The sequence below is a fragment of the Malurus melanocephalus genome, unplaced genomic scaffold (assembly GCF_030028575.1).
Source record: "Malurus melanocephalus ecotype Western Australia unplaced genomic scaffold, MMel_1.1 scaffold_259, whole genome shotgun sequence".
NCBI classification, from domain to species: Eukaryota; Metazoa; Chordata; class Aves; order Passeriformes; family Maluridae; genus Malurus; species Malurus melanocephalus.
This window is the reverse complement of record NW_026623491.1, coordinates 950,656-966,281: the sequence shown is the minus strand read 5'-3', so window position 1 is coordinate 966,281 and position 15,626 is coordinate 950,656. Positions and strand designations below refer to the sequence as shown.

The window sequence follows — 15,626 nt, the reverse complement described above, 5'->3', positions numbered from 1 at the left end:
CTAGAGAACGTGACAGACRCACAGCATCTTCATTACCCCCAGCCTCTTCCCACAGGATATCAGCGGCAGCTCCTGTACAAGCACGCAGATGGCTCATACAGTGCCTTCGGGGAAGGAAGTGAGCCAGGAAACACTTGGTAAGCAGCGATATCAGACATAGCTGAGGAAGAACAGTTTGACCTGGTCAGGATGGAGCTGGCTTGGATTTTAGTCTGGGGAAACTGAGGCAGTCTGAAAATGTGGAGTTTTGAACAGAAATTGCTCCTGAGACCTTTTGGAAGGTGTRGTTTAAGCCCAGATGGAAATTAAGCCCCACAMAGCTGYTGACTCAACACCCTTCTCMTTCCAAATCYAAAACAGTACTGTATTAGCTASTGAGAAGAAATTAACTCCACCCTAGCTGAAACCAGAGCAATATCCACCTCTTATTCCATAACATTTATGTCATGCCATTCACATTCTCCAACATGCTATTGCTTTCCCTATTTATCTGTTTTGATTTATACACAAAATCTTAGTGTATGGAGCACCTCTGTCAAATGTGACAATGAACTAACTTGCAGTACCCGTTAAATTGTTCATGCATGGGCACCCCAAACAAGACTGATTTTGAAAACTGGGCAGCAAAGGCACCCTCTTTATAGATTTTTCAGAATGCTTTGTGCCCAAACAGCACTGCGAATGCGTCTGAGTGAGCTCACTAAATGTCAGCTCTCCAGCGCAACAAAGCATCCTGTTGGAATTAGCAGAGCTCTGAAGAATTTAATTTTTTCTCTCTTGCTGCAAATGGCTCTGAGCTCWAGCTTCWAGAGCATCTAACTCATATGCATYGCTTMCARTTCTCCATCTGCACAGAGGCTCAGRTCTGCTGGTGTTTCTACAGGGAGGGCACTCCTGAGCATCAAATGACAGTTCAGTTCTATTTCCTTCTTCTTTCCTTGGCTCTAGGCTTACTGCCCTTGTCCTGAAGACCTTCAGCCAAGCCCAGAACTTCATCCACATAGATGAACAAAATATAAAGGAYGCTGCCAATGCCCTGATTAAAAGTCAGACTCCCTCTGGCTGCTTCARAAGTGTGGGGAAGCTCTTCAACAATGGTCTGATGGTATGACATGTCCTGGTGGYTCATTAGGTACCTCAGAGCTCTTTCACTTTGTGGTCCAGCTTCAGTGCCAAGAACAAATGAACTCAGTTGCAGGAGGAAGGCTCTGAAGTGCCCAAGGTCACCCTTGGRTGGTACTCAAGGTTGCCTAGTCACAGTGGCACTTTTTAAAGTTATGCATGATGAAGATTTGCATTTGATGATGTGCACATGGGAAATGAACCAGTGCCCTGCCCCACCTCCATCTSAAAAGCTGATACATGCCACCTGGCAGCAGGGTTGTGGGAACACCATTTTCCCTTGGCGCTGAAATCTGCTACTGAAAATCTCATGTATGGGAGGGAATCAGCTACCCAGGGGAGATTGGGGAGCCCTGACAGAGAAGTGCTCTGGTAAGCAGGACCTTTAAAAGTRGATACCAGTCCTGTTGCTTCGTTAGGAGAAGGAATAGGATCAGCACTGTCGCCTGTGCTGGCTTTTGCCAGGGGAGCAGAAGGCAYTGGAAAACTTTCCCCTCTCCCTTCTCACACCAGCCCTCTTCTGTGTTTTGTGGTGGCTGTAGGGTGCAGTGGAGGAAGGCCTGGGGCTGAGCTCTGTGATTGTGACAGCTCTCATACACTCAGGGATGCCTCACTCTGTGAGTATGGGCAGCTGGGGTGGGCTGTGTGTGCAGCCTCTCGCAGGCAGTGCCTTGGTGCACACAGAAGGTGTTACCAGTTATTTCCCTGTGTGTCCTGCTCCTGTTTCCCCCTCCTCTGCATTCCCTTCCCAAACACCCTGCCCATAACAAGGGATGCTCTCAATTGTATCCTAGAACCCAGTTGTGGGGAAAGCTCTGAAATGTATAAGGGATCTGGTCAATGCTGACAGTGGCAGTCCCAACCTCTACAGCCTGGCACTGGCTGCAAACGCCTTTGCAGTGGCAGGTGACAAAGCCCTCAGGCAGAAAATCCTCAGAAGATTGGATAAGGCTGCCATAATATCAGGTACTAATGACTGTGGGGCTGGAGGGAGAGCCACTGGCAGAACTGCGTGGAAATCCCTGGCTTGAACAACCATGGGAGTGGAGGGCAGGAGTGGAGGGGCACTGCCAGAGCTATGGGGGGAGTCCAAGGCTTGGCTATCCAAGTCTCAGTTTGCCAAACTGTCCCAGGTTATAGCAGTGAGACAGATTGTTTATATGGATGATCTCACAGTCCTGGCTTCCCAAACCAGGGGAGCTTCGCGGATATTGTGGAGTTCCTCCCCAGCCTGCATGCCTAGAGTTTTACTGGGAAAAGTAGGGTGTGGGGAGCAAATGGGGAGTTATGCACCCATATCTTGTCCAACTGCATTACGCCCAATGTACATGTATGTAGTACCTATATRCAGGGGCTAAGGAGAACTCCAGGGTAACTAGACACAGCTAAACACTCCATAAATGTTCCCATTCCACCTCTAGATGACCATATATTCTGGAGCCAGCAATCCAAACAGGAAGAAGATTCCCTATCTTGGTATCGGGCTCCATCTGTTGATGTGGAATTGACATCTAGTATCCTCATGGCTCACCTTACAAAGTCAAGTTTGTCGTCAGATGAAATCCGTAAAGCATCCCAGATTGTGTCTTGGCTCACCAAGCAGCAAAACCCATATGGAGGCTTTGCTTCAACCCAGGTAATCCCCTTGGGCCATCATTATCATCAGATTTGATGCTCGGTTTTATGAGACCAGTGGGTTCTAACAGCCCACAGGGAAAAAAAGAATACATTTTAAGAGGGTGCATGGATTTACAGGTCCTGGGATTTATGGATAACCCCATGGTAAAAGCCACAGGAAAAAGCTCCACTCATGTTGTGCTATGGCTACAGTATGAGGGAGGGAAAGGCTAAAGACTGGGCATGCCTAGGAAGCAGGAATCCTACTTTTCCTGATGTTTATTTTTTTTTTCCTCAGGACACGGTTGTTGCTCTGGAAGCCCTRGCCCTGTATGCAACCATCATGTTCAGCAAGGATAGCCCTGATCTTCAGGTTTCTCTCACTTCCAAGGGGTTCAGCCAGAACTTCCAAGTAGACAAAAGCAATCGGCTCCTGCTACAGACAGTGGAGCTGCCAGACATTTCCCAGGATTATACCCTGCGTGTGCAGGGCCATGGGTGCCTTTTCCTGCAGGTAATCCCAGCTGGGAAGAAAAAGTCTGTCAGATGAAAAGCCTTGAAAGCCAGAGGACATCTTACCTTGCTACTTAGCCAACAGTGAAAACAAACGCTGCAGTAACATGCAAGAATCTGGGCTTCAAGGCTGGTGGGAGTAGCTGTGATCCAACAGGAAGGGAACAACTGTTCCCCAGAWTAAATCTGGTTCATCTCTACCTAGMYAGAGCAGCTCCTGTCCTCCAAGAAATCCACCAGGAGCAGAGCACTACTAGCAGAACCTCTGCTTCTGCCACATAGTTTTCTCTTGCACCAATACAAGCAAGCAAGGATACTCTCCARCAAAACAGAACTCGCTATTCTCTGCCATACAGCTTCTTTCTGTCCTGGCAGGCCATCCAGAGGTACCACATCCCCCCAGTGCGGAGTGAGGCCACCTTTGCCATGTCTGTGCAGACGGAGTGCACCGCACCCGACGCCAGCCGGTTCCCTGTCACCATTCGTGCTCGGTAGGAGACACTCGGTTGCCCCTTTCCTCCCCTGTGCCGAGGCCTCTGGCAGCACAGCAGTCTCTTGATGGCAGGGCTCCCCTTTACTCGTGAGGTCCTGGTGCTGCTGTGGCCCCACTCATTTCCTGGTGCTCTCCCCAGCTGGGTGAGTGGCACAAGGCCCCAGAGGRATGGCTCAGGCTGTAGTCCTGTCTTGTACCATGCCACTCACCATGAGCTCTCCCAAGGCCCATGGGTCTCACCCCTTTCTAAGAATAAGTCTCAAAACACTAACGATGTGAAAGTCCTGTGGGACTGACACATATTTCTAAGTGTTCCCTGCTCTGCTCCTGGTTGACTGTCACACCACCCTCCTCTGCTGTACTCCTGCCTGGCTTGGGACAGAGCTGCCAAGAGAACAGGCGTAGGATGTGCTATTCTCTGCCAAGTCTAAAGAAGGTAACACCAGGAGGCTTCCAAGGGACATATTCTCCTTGGCTCAGTACAATTAAGAGAGATCAAGGGAAGCACAAAGATTTATTACAGTACAGAAACAGGTATGCTTATAGGAGAAACACTGGAAAGAAAGGCACATTCCTCCACCTGAGTACCAAAGCTGGGCTGGAGTATCTGGAGATCATGGCTCAGAAAGTAACATTAGTGCTGTCCCCTGGGTTCCTGCCACAGCTACACAGGGAACCGTGTGTCCACCAACATGGTCCTGATCCAAGTGGAGCTGCTGTCTGGATACAGCCCTGTGGCAGGTTCACTGGAAGAGGTGAGACTGTGAATTTGTGTCCAGCTGGGATGGGAACAGTGTGGATGTCCATCATGCAGGATTGTATGCAGAAATGGGATCATTCCTGTGGGCAGAGAAACAGGGTTATTTTCTTCCTAAGAAATCCTTATACCCAAAGTATCTTCCAAGCTGCACCTTGCCTTTCCCTGCATCAACAGCTTCCCTAGCCATGTAAATATTTTGCCCATACTCTCACAAGGACAAAWACCCCTGAATACTTCTGCTTTGTATTAAAGTCTTTCCAATATTTTCCTCCTATTTTCAGCTAAAGAAAATGCCTTTAGTGAAGAAAGTTGAAAGCAAAGCTGACCAAGTCATTCTCTACCTGGAGGAAGTGAGTGTAATTTGGGCTAACATCATCATTAAGGGGCTGTGGMCTGGCAAATAGCTTTTGCTCTTGTTTACTGATTTCATGACTATTTTAACTATGCAGAGCTGTCGTTCCTGCATAYGAGCCACATTTGCTGATCTGGGGAAGTGTGTTTTGTCACTCTGCAGTCATTCATCTGTAGAGCCACTTACAGGGCCACTTAACTTGACTGMAACAAGGCAAACTGATGTTAATCTTACATTTGCTGGCACTGTTCAGAGGCTATTGAAAGTCCATATACATGGTGCCTGATCAGGATGGGGAGTAGTAATAAAATCCATCTGGTAAATCCAAGCAAGCCTGAAATCTTAGAAAGCTCTTAAGCAACATGAATGCAGGGAGCAGGAAACATGCAAGAYTGGATTTTGCTAAGATTGTTTGAAACTAAACCAATGATTGTGTGAACAGAAGTGCTCACTCCACAGCCTCATGAATCAACAGGTTAACAACAACTCCAGCCTTTGTCTAGCTCCATGAATACCTAAGCAGCACCAGAAATTAGACGTGACATGTATTTAAAATTCAGCAATTTCTAAGGAGCATTTCTGTGATTCTGCATCCTCATTTTCTGTCAGAAAGCTGAGCTAAGCTGGCCCCATAAGAAGTGGGTTAGTGCCATGTGGATGCATTAAGCTTGCAGAGATGCTGCTTTTGTTATGCCTACAGMACAGAGCAGAAAGGCAATACAGAGAAATATTTCAACTCAGGCTGCCAGGTGCTCAAGGTGCATCCCAGCCAACAGCAGGTCATGTAACTACTGCCATCCAGCAGATGTTCATCCACAGCTTGTATTTGTCTGATTAATGATGAGGGTTGTGTGACACTGGAGAATGAGAGCTGATGTCACTGAGGCAAGATGCATAAAGGAGCTCAGAGCAGAGCTGGATGGGAAGGTGGGATTGGTTGGGAACACTAAGGCTACATTTAGGTACCTAATGCACACTATCTCCGTAGGTTTGATTTTCCTCATGACCATAAAGATGGTCGCAGAATTGGAAGTAAGGGATAATTCTGAGATGGACTAGAAAGCAGAACAGATCTGTTGTGGTGGTGAGGTCTCCACAGAGCTCGAGTGTAAACGGATGAAAGGGATTGTCTTACAGGACTTTGTTTCCAGCTTTAATCCTTGCATTTCTTTGTCTTAGCTGACTAGACAGCCTCAAACCTATACTTTCCTGGTGGAGCAGGACATGCAGGTGAAGGATCATAAGCCAGCTAATGTCAAGATCTACGATTACTACATGCCAGGTGAGCTCAGATGCTGTACTGCAAAAACCTCCAAATTTAATTCTGGAAAGAAATATTCTGCATTTTGTCAAGTCTAAGACAATACTATCCCTGACATGGTTATGACTGGTCCTTAGGGATGAACTTACCCTGTTGGTTTTCAAAATGGTAGGTCTTCCTCTCTCTGGCCCCAGAACTTGGAAGCCTGAAGCTGGCATGAAGAACCACTCAGGGTCCAGCTCTCCCAGCAAGGAGCTGTGCTTTTGAACACTCATTTTGTGGAAGGCAGCAAAGGCAGAGGGGCCACAGTGAAGGGATTACTCAGAAGAATTAAGGACCCCCTTAGAACAATGACACTAAAACCAACTTGCCCTATTCTGTCGGGTCCCTAGTGGGAAGAAAAGCTAGAACTGTTTCATGTATTGCTAGTTCATCAGAAAGTGAGGAATTGATAACTGTTACATAGCTCTTTGGCACTAATGGCCTTATGATTTGGATGAATGCTGACTGGATGAATTGAGCTGCACAGACTTGTGGTTTCATGTGTCARGGAAGGGGAGTTAGAGCCTCCAAACTGAGGGAACACCTCTCCAAGGAAGTGTGGCACAACACTGGGTTGCTTTAGTGAGTTTTTGTCAATGTCTCTCACCAGGRCTTTATTTCTTGTCTTCCAGAAGAAACTGCAGGGATGAGCTACAGTGTTCCTTGCAAGTGAGGTGAGGACCCAACATCCCTTTTGTTATCACAGGCATGGTCCTGAAGAATATGGAAAGGGAGTGAGATGCAGGCAAAGGCCCTTGGTCAAGAAACTTGCCAGACTGCAGGTGGAGGATAGAAAGCAATTTGCAATGCCAAGTAAGGGGGAGTTCCTGTATCCCAGTGGTTAAACTGAGGGAAAGAGAACAGAAGTAGAAGATTTGATGTGACAAGATCATGGCAGAGTTGGAGATGCATTCCAAAAAACAAGAGCTGCCTGTATCAAGTACTGTCTTCAGATGGCATTTTGCATCGAATACACTTAATTCAAGTCACCACAGATCCTTTTCCTGGCACTTTGCCTGCAGTTTTGCATCCCTGCCTGAGCCCTGAGCACACAACCTGCCATGCTCACCTTTATTGCTCGGCCTGACTCCATTTCAGTGCCAAGCCTTTCTCCATCCAAGCCTGAATTCTGATCCACACTAGGGAATGGACACCTGCCCATTCTCTTTCCAGGCTGAGCAAAGGCAAAGCTGAAGCTTGACGGGTGCCTGCCCCTGCTCTAAACTTGTCTTGCACCTGTGTGCTTTCCTGCCCAGAGCCCACAGAAGAAAACCACCTTCTCCATGGAGCACCTATAGGGAGGCACACAGCCCTGTCCTGGGATGTCTGCCATAAGCTCCACACCCTGAGTGGAGATTCTGGCATAAGCTTTGTATAGATAAAGTGAGAATCTTAGGATTATAAAATATTATGAGTCAGAAGGGACCCAACAAGGATCATGGAGTCCAGCTCCTGTCCCTACACAGGACACCCCAGAGTTGCACCATGTGCCTGAGAGCATTGTCCAAATGCTTCTTGWACTCGGTCAGGTTTGGTGCTGTGACCACTTGCCTGGGGAGCCTGCTCCCATGCCCAGCCACCCTCTGGGCGAGAAGAGCCCTGTCCTCGTTRGCCTGACAGTACCATTTTGTTACAAGGTGCAGAAAAGGCCCCTGAGTTCCCAGTGGTTGGTTTTAATACTTCAGGAACAAAGAGGGTTTTTTTGTCCTTTATCTCCACAGGAACAGGGATAGATCCATCCTCTGCAGTCTGAACTTCAGCCCTTTGTCACCCCTGCCAGCTGCCACCACATGGAGATATGAAGAAAAGAGAAAATACTTGGAATTTTCTGCTGAGCAGTTAGTTTCTGGAAGGCTCAGACTCTGTGTGGTGTCTTATTAAACGTAGGAGTGTAGAACTAGCTGATTGAGTGATTATTCAGATTTACTGTATTTCTCCCCAACCAGGGAAATTGCATTTAAGAGCACCTGGGAAAAATTACTTTTCCACGTCTATTCCTGTGCAAAACTCTGCYCCYCAGGCTGCAGATGTGCACAGGAASAGGTAGAGCATCCACCACTGCTTCAAAAAAGAACTGATCCATACACCCTGACACAGCTACTTCCTGTTTCTRGCTGGGCACAAGTTCCCCACTGATTCCCATTCTCCCTCCTGTCTTTGCTTATATTCTGTGTTTCCCACCCAAGACCCACCATTTCCTGATGCCACTGTTTGTGTCACGCAGGAATTTGCTGCCTACCTCAACTACAGACAGCGCTGTATTCAGCCAAGGCTTGCTCCTCTGCGAAAGGAAGTGAGGAAGGTGATTACATTTGGATGCACATAGAGAAGGCTCTGTGTCTTTTCCCAGCCAGAGAACTAGGAACCCACCTCTCCACCCCAAAGAGGAGGAAATCTGCAACCCACCTGGCTGGTAGTAATCATAGATTTTGATGCTGGCTGGTTTCAGGTTCTTCACCTGAATTACTTGTTCCAGTTGCAGAGTGAAAGTCTCAGATTCATCATTGAGCTAGGAGAGATGGAAGGACATTAGCAAGGATGGGGAGAGAAAAGTCATAGCATCTTCATCCTCTCTGATTTGAGTGTTTTCCTGCACTACATTTCTCTAATCCACTGGAGACTCTGGACTTAARAATTGAGTAGTGTGTGAGGAATAGCACTATTCTAATCCAATGACAATGAATTGGGCAAGCTTCCTCTGCCCACACTTCCACCAGTACTCATTCCTCGCCTAGACTAGCCTTGGGCTTCTCCTTGTCCTCTGACCTCTTGCTCTCACTGTGTCACACCAAATACTGTTCTTCTCACTTACCTTCTCCAGATAAATGTAGACCACATTAGCTTTCACTTCTATTTTCTTAACAATGGTTCTGTTCTCCATCTGGGGTAGGAAACAATAATAGAAGGAAATTTGTGAGCATTTTCCTTACAGCTTCCTGGCCTGAGGGACCCAATGTTTTAGTGAAGGTGAGGAGCTGAACTCTGTGTGGAACTGTGGCTTTCTCATGCCTAAGGGCTTTAGTGGTTATATCTTTGCTAGTCCCTCTTGAACATCTCTTGTGAGCATCTCAGGGATGAGCCACACTGTCGTTGCCCAGGGCAAAGGAATCTCCCCCTCTGGAGACAAAAGGCTGTGTGGATAGTACATATGACTGATATGTTTGTCAGCAAATAGGTGCTGGCACAAGGAGAGTTTTCTTATTCCATCTCACTGAGTGTTCAACTTTTTTAAAGATCTGCATGCGGGCTGTGTAGACAATTCATCTGTCTGGTTGATKGTTTAATTGGAAAACAAAAAAATCTTTTAAGCTAGAGCATCTCTGAGAAATCTTGTCTTAGAATTTCTGACAAACAAATCCTGGTGTTCACACACCCAGAAGTACATCTTGTTCCTGGYCTGAGTCCCCATACTGTCAGTGGGAGAAGTAGAACCACCTCTGATCTCCTTTGTGGGGGCTCTGAAAACAAGATGTTTTGATGCAAMAGCAATAGCAAAGGTCCCCAGTAAATTTAGCTACCTCATAGCCTGAAATAAACAGTTCCCAACAGGAGTAAAGAGGCAGGATCCATTTATCACAGCACGTTTTTTTTTTTTTACTCCAAAGTCCTTACCAACATCCTGGATCTGGAAGTCATGACAAATCCTGAGAGCAGGGAGACCTCTATGATCACCATGTTGGATGTGACTCTGCTCCCGATGTAGCTGGAGAAGACAAAACAGGGTCTGACGCTGTGAGAACAGTGCTGTCCCTGCACCCTTCCCGTCACCACCACATCCAGAGCCAGTTATCCCATCTGGGACTGAGGGCCCGGCAGCCACTGCTCCCTCTGACAGGAATTAACCAGCACCTTCCATCCCCAAGCCTCCCAACCACCCGAGTCACCCTCTGTCCTGTTCACCCCCTGGGCCAGGTCCCTCCATCACAGCCCTGAGGCTTTCCTGCCYGCTGTCCCCAAGCATGCCACATCTTGCTGGAGAAGGAAACAAGCCTTGGGGACACCTGGTGAGGATGTGGACGGTGAGGGCATGCTGGTCGGCCTGGCTGCAGTTGGCCAGCTCCGTGCTGACACGCAGAGTGAAGATCACAGCAGGCCRTGGGGAAAGCTCGTGGTACCTCAGAACCGTCTGCAGGGTAAGTGCAGAAAGAGCAAGAAAGGCAGGCCAGGTATGATGTCATGCCCGAGAAAAGAGGCAGAGTCCCCCTCTCTCCATGCTCATCCCCTCACCTGGGCGATGACGCAGCCGCTGCCGTGGGCCTGCAGCAGGAACTGCCCCGGGATCTCCAYCAGCGCTGCCCGCTGCACCAGCAGCCGCTCCTGCCGCCTCACCTGGAAGGCTTTCCCGAAGGCCCTCTGCGACCTCACCCTCACCACAGCCTGGCCCGACGTGCTGAACGTCCTTGCTGCGTATTTTGCCAAGGCTTGCAAGGCAACAACTGTGTCCTACACAGGGAGAGACTGACTCAGCATCGGCTGTAACAAAACTGGCTGCGAACAGCAAGACCTCGAGAGGACTTTTCCTGCCAGCCTAGGGTACGAAAGGATCCACAGGGAGCTACTGGTTACCTGGGTGGAGGCAAAACCCCCATWGGCATTTTGCTGTCGCATCAGCCACGCCACAATGCCAGCTGCAGTTGTCATGTCACCTGCATGCACCCGCGGCTTGGAGAGGTATGCCAGGAGCACGTAGGCTGTCAGCTCTACGTCCACTGACTGAGTAACCGGCCAGAAGTCTGTGGAAGCTGGAGAGCTTGGCTTGGGGCTCCAGTGGATTTGTCCTTCTGCAGAAGGAAAAGGAGCATGAAGGCTTTTTGGGGAGGACATAATTTGGGGTTCAGGAGAAACAAACCCCACAGTGCTTGAAGGTTTCCTTCAGTTCCCAGTAATCAAGACAGGGTTGCTTTCTTCCGTTAATTCTCCAGGGCTTCATCTTGTCTTAGCTCGCAGATTCCTACCTCCTCCCTCAAAGAGATCTTGAAATCCTCCAGTCTGAGGAAACTATTTCTGATAAGTCACCCTCACTGCTTATGAAATAACTTACTGTATTGTCAGTCACACAGTRCAGTTACTGCACAAATCCAAGGAACATGTATAAGTACATGTATCATTTTTGACTGCTTGAGCTGGGCATGCATTAGTCCAGAATCCCAGTAGGCAGCACCTGATTTGATGGCCTGTTCCTCCAGTTTGTATAGCAGCTCCTGGGTTGTCTCATAGTCCCCAGCCAGGGCAAAGGCGTAGGCCAGCAAGGCTTCTGTGTAGATGTTGGTGATGTTGTGAACCAYCTTCTGCAGGCAGCGGAGAGTAGTCTGCATCAGCGTGCCCTGTGTTGGGAGGAGACACGTGCCAAACTCTGTCAGGGGTGAAATGGGGGGCTGGGGAACTCGTTCCAGGTAGCCACATTGTCTTACTGATGTATCTCCAAAGATACCCTTTAAATTCCACACTCTGTTCAGAAAACAGGCAGCGCAGTCCCAGTGTGCCCTGGGAGCCATTGCCACCAAGCACTACTGCACCAGGCCAGTTTCACAGCACTGGTTCTTTTGAGGAATRGCTTCATTATTTGATAAAACATTGGCTCATTCACAGAAGTTCCCTCCCAGTTCCTGGCCTGGAGAATGCCACAATCACAAGCTGGCATGTCCCTGTAGTGTGCCCAGGAGAGCAGGAGGGATCAGGAGGGAGCAGAGCATTCTCACCTTCAGTGGCAGACCCATCTCCAGCAGTGCTGCAGCGACATAGGCACCCAGAGAGATCTCATCATCCACACTGCCCTGTGAAGGGAAGGAATCCACCTTTCACTGTAAAGTGGTGTAAGAGGGGTGCACTCCTCAGAAAGAAAAGCATTCCTCTCATGTCTTYCCTCTCTTTAAGGCTGGTTGCAGAAGGACTTTCTAGGCCCCTTTGCGATCCCACAGACTTTTGCTGTCACAAATCTGTCCAGTCATTCCCCAACCRTGTTACCTGCTCTGGCCTATCTTTACCTTTAGGGAGGAGTGAAAAAAGTTCCCTTTGGTGGCAAAGCAGCCACTGGGGAGCTGGTTTTGCTCTAGCCAGTGTAAGGCATCCTGGATGTTCTTGTCATCTACATAGATGTATTTTCTGGCTTGGCCAAAACTCTTGAGTACAAAAGCTGTCAACCTAGGAAGAGGATGAATTGAGAGAAAATGAGGCAAGCGCAAAAAAGGCAAAGAGAAAGTCAGAGGTCTCCCAGTGTTTGTCTCTGAGCTAGTGACATAGTGGGGGTGCAAGAAAGAGTAATTTTCATGAAGAAAGTCAATCTAAAAGTGACAATGGTCCAGAAGACCCACCCAAGTGGCTCCTGTCCCTGCCCCTGGCTCCACTGCTTATATACTACTTACTGCTTCACCCAGTCATTTCACAGATGAAAAACCTCCTACTCCTTCTATTTTTACCTGTTCCACTTCATCTCCCCCAAATAACTAGAGACAATCTGGATTTCCCCATTTTCTTCCTCCCTTCTATTCTTATTTGGTTGAAGCTAGCCACCATCGGTACAGGCTGTGCCAAGRCAGCTCTTCTCTGTTCACTGAGGTGAGGATTTTTTATTGCTCTCACCTGATTTCTTTCCAGCCCTGTGCAGCCCTCTTGGCTGCCAGGTCACCAGCAGCACAGCCAGGTGTTGTCTGTGGGCCAACAGCAGGGGCATAGAGACAAAAAATAAGACCTTTCGTCCCCTGGGACAACATCTTTATTGTTCCAATTTCGCAGAAATTCTGCTGCCCTGCCTGGCTGCTTTTTCAAGTGGCTCAAGTCCCTCAGACTCTCCCTGTCAGAGAGTTCCTACTGTCTCCATGCAAAAAAAGAAACATACATCCTGTCAGCTTAGATAGCACATTAGGTGCTCTGACCCAGACAGGAGAAATCAGAAGCGAGGGATGTTCGCAGTGCTTACCAAGTGTTTCCTTCTCCATCCTTCTGCCCAAAAAAACTATAGGAGCCATCTCTGTGCCTATAAAGGAGCTGTGTCTGATACCCTGGGGAGATGGAACAGTGATTAATAAGGCAGGGCAACACAGAGGGGACACCACTGATAGGGTGAATGCAAGAGTAMGAGTTCCTGGTATGTTGGACACGGGAATGCAGAGGGGCAGGGTGGGTGTGTGGYGCTCACCACTGCGCAGGAATCCTGYTGCCCTCTCCTTGATCTCAGGGCTCAGCTGCCTCGTCTTCTCCAGGTACTGCAGCACATAGACAATGGGGGCAAACAGCACCATGTTCTGCTCCCCACAGCCATGGGGCATGTGCACCAGGTGGCCCAGGTTCTGCAGTGCCATCGCCATAARGTCCCCTACGCCAGGGTGTAAGAAACAAAGTCTGAGTATGATTTGAGGYGCCTTTTCAGCCAGGCAGGGGATAATAGTGCTTCATTTCAGCCCGGGAAGAAAGCACTGGACACAGGAGGAAGGAGGAGCAAACAAATGARTATTAAGATGGAGATTGGTGACTGGCTTGTTTCCTCCCAGTCTGGCATTGTGACTACACTATGGAGCCCCTGCAGAACTTCCCTTACCAGCTTTTGCATTCTGAAGAGCTCCAGCTATCCCAAATGCTGTTTGTAAAAGGCTATGAGCAGATCTGCACCTGCTTACACTGTGTCATACACACAGACAAATATAACAGCACTCAGGGAAAGGTTGAAATGCTTCTGGTCTTTATCCAGGCCTGTTCTACCTGGCCATATGTAAGGATCAAAATGTGAGGAAGCCAGCAGGGGTGCTAGTCAGAGGGTGTGAAGGTGTCCATATATCCTCCAGCCAGTCAGAAGGGCCTTYTATTGTTTCCTCTGTTGGGGTTCTCTCATACAATATTCATGGCTACTTATGCCAGGCCTGGCTTCATGCCAGTTCTGGCCTGCAATGCAGAGGTGTATATAATGGTGAGTATGGCCAGTCCCAAGACCCTCTCCAAAGTGTTCTTTCGCAGCTTAACACTGAGAATTATTTCTTTTCTCCAGAAGCTTCTGCTGTAGCAGTGAAGCTTAACAGGGAGGCAAGATGGGTTTGAGCTTTACTGYTCACAGAAATAGCCAGGGTCCTAGAGTCTCTGCTCCAAGGTCCTAGCTAGAAAAAGAAGTATTGTTCTCCTCTGCAGATCACTCTTCCCATGAAAACCAAAAATCTGAAAGCCTGGTGTTTGCAGAGAATAGAAACACAGCATCCTCCCTTTTGGGCAGTTTCATGTCAAGTGGATCCTCTGACACCATCCCCAAGTTCAGCCTTGCTCACCTGTAAGAGCAGCCTGTGAGCCCATGACAGAGGTCCCTTACCTGCAATGGAAATGGAAGCCCTGGCAGATCCCTTTATTACATTGTCAGAGAGGCGAAGGGACACGGGTTCTTCAGCCATGTTTCCTGATAACAACAAGATAAAAGGTGTAGCATGAAAAACCAAGCCAAAAGCTTCTTCCTGGAGGGATGAGCCTTGCCCAGGTAAATGGGACACTGCCTACATCCTGCTCCCACTGACTGTCCTGGCCCTCGCACCAAGGGGCATGGCCTGGAAGCTTTTCACATTTCAGATTAAGCCATACATGAGAGCTGCTGGTGGGGCTGAGGGCTCACCAAACTTCAGCCCAAATCCCTAGGCATCACAAGGCTCACAGGAATCACAGCTGGACCCCACTCAACAGGGGGACATCCTGGAGACACTTGCAATGCTGCAGGGACAGGGTGGGAGGGTTGGAGCAGCTCTCCCTGGTGACAATCAAGCCCCAGGGATATCCAGGGGCTGCAGTGTGGGAAGGAGGCTACTCGTGTGTGGCAGAGCATGATTTTGTCATGCTCAGTCACCAATGCTCAGTGACAAACTCAGTAGAACAGCACATGTGGAAGTAATATTTTGTGTTCTTTCCTGTCTAAATTCCTAAATGAAAAATAATTTCAAAACATTCTTTCCTCAGACCTCCCACAGTTTAGTTCTGCTCTGAGGTGTAGTTATTTCAGGCTGTCCACATACCTCGTCTYGGGCACATACCTCCTCTTGGGCACAGCAGGGAGCTGTAAGACTTCTCCACTAACACACCCTCTGGCTGCCAGGGCAGAAACATGAACACGGGACAGGAGAAACAAGAACACACATAAAATTCCCAAATTTTCAGAGCAACATTTCAGAGCAAGATCCAGTGTGCATTCAGAGGTTACARACTCCACCCTCCTCATTTTTGGCAGGTCTGCACTGAGGCTGCCTGCTTCACTGCTCAAAGGATCAAGAGTAAGCCTGAGGGACAGGGCTCTCTGGCCAGTGAGCACATAYAAAAGCACAGGTACAGCATGAAAAGCAGGGAAGGTACAGGGAGAAATACAGACATGGGAATGCAGGTCAAAAAAAGAGTACCACAAAAAGGGAATAGGCTTGGCTAAGTCCTGGGAGAAAAAAAAAAAAAGTGAACTAAGCCACAACTTTGGCAGATTATTGCTGGCCTAAACTTGAGGTGATAAAATCAT

General features: G+C 48.5%; 2 protein-coding genes across 3 annotated transcripts in view; one reads left to right on the top strand and one right to left on the bottom strand.

The window, feature by feature from the left end:
* Positions 1-8,052, top strand: part of LOC130579215 (alpha-2-macroglobulin-like protein 1) — a 24,558-nt gene extending 16,506 nt beyond the window's left edge. The window contains exons 25-36 of one of the 2 annotated variants that reach the window (XM_057375846.1): positions 56-137; positions 949-1,105; positions 1,665-1,739; positions 1,917-2,088; positions 2,544-2,758; positions 3,038-3,253; positions 3,628-3,743; positions 4,410-4,500; positions 4,787-4,855; positions 6,037-6,139; positions 6,793-6,834; positions 7,882-8,052. In XM_057375846.1, the coding sequence (XP_057231829.1) occupies positions 56-137; positions 949-1,105; positions 1,665-1,739; positions 1,917-2,088; positions 2,544-2,758; positions 3,038-3,253; positions 3,628-3,743; positions 4,410-4,500; positions 4,787-4,855; positions 6,037-6,139; positions 6,793-6,833 (1,337 nt within the window). In that variant the 3' untranslated portion in view covers position 6,834; positions 7,882-8,052. Of the gene's footprint in view, positions 1-55; positions 138-948; positions 1,106-1,664; positions 1,740-1,916; positions 2,089-2,543; positions 2,759-3,037; positions 3,254-3,627; positions 3,744-4,409; positions 4,501-4,786; positions 4,856-6,036; positions 6,140-6,792; positions 6,835-7,881 lie in introns of those variants that run through there. The other variant, XM_057375847.1, reaches the window with a different exon arrangement.
* Positions 4,498-15,626, bottom strand: part of LOC130579217 (alpha-2-macroglobulin-like protein 1) — a 24,879-nt gene continuing 13,750 nt past the window's right edge. The window contains 15 exon segments of the mRNA XM_057375850.1: positions 4,498-4,585; positions 8,400-8,441; positions 8,567-8,669; positions 8,973-9,041; positions 9,773-9,863; positions 10,162-10,286; positions 10,388-10,603; positions 10,727-10,941; positions 11,322-11,484; positions 11,860-11,934; positions 12,145-12,301; positions 13,077-13,158; positions 13,296-13,472; positions 14,451-14,534; positions 15,157-15,211. Of these exon segments, the coding sequence (XP_057231833.1) occupies positions 8,401-8,441; positions 8,567-8,669; positions 8,973-9,041; positions 9,773-9,863; positions 10,162-10,286; positions 10,388-10,603; positions 10,727-10,941; positions 11,322-11,484; positions 11,860-11,934; positions 12,145-12,301; positions 13,077-13,158; positions 13,296-13,472; positions 14,451-14,534; positions 15,157-15,211 (1,653 nt within the window). The 3' untranslated portion in view covers positions 4,498-4,585; position 8,400.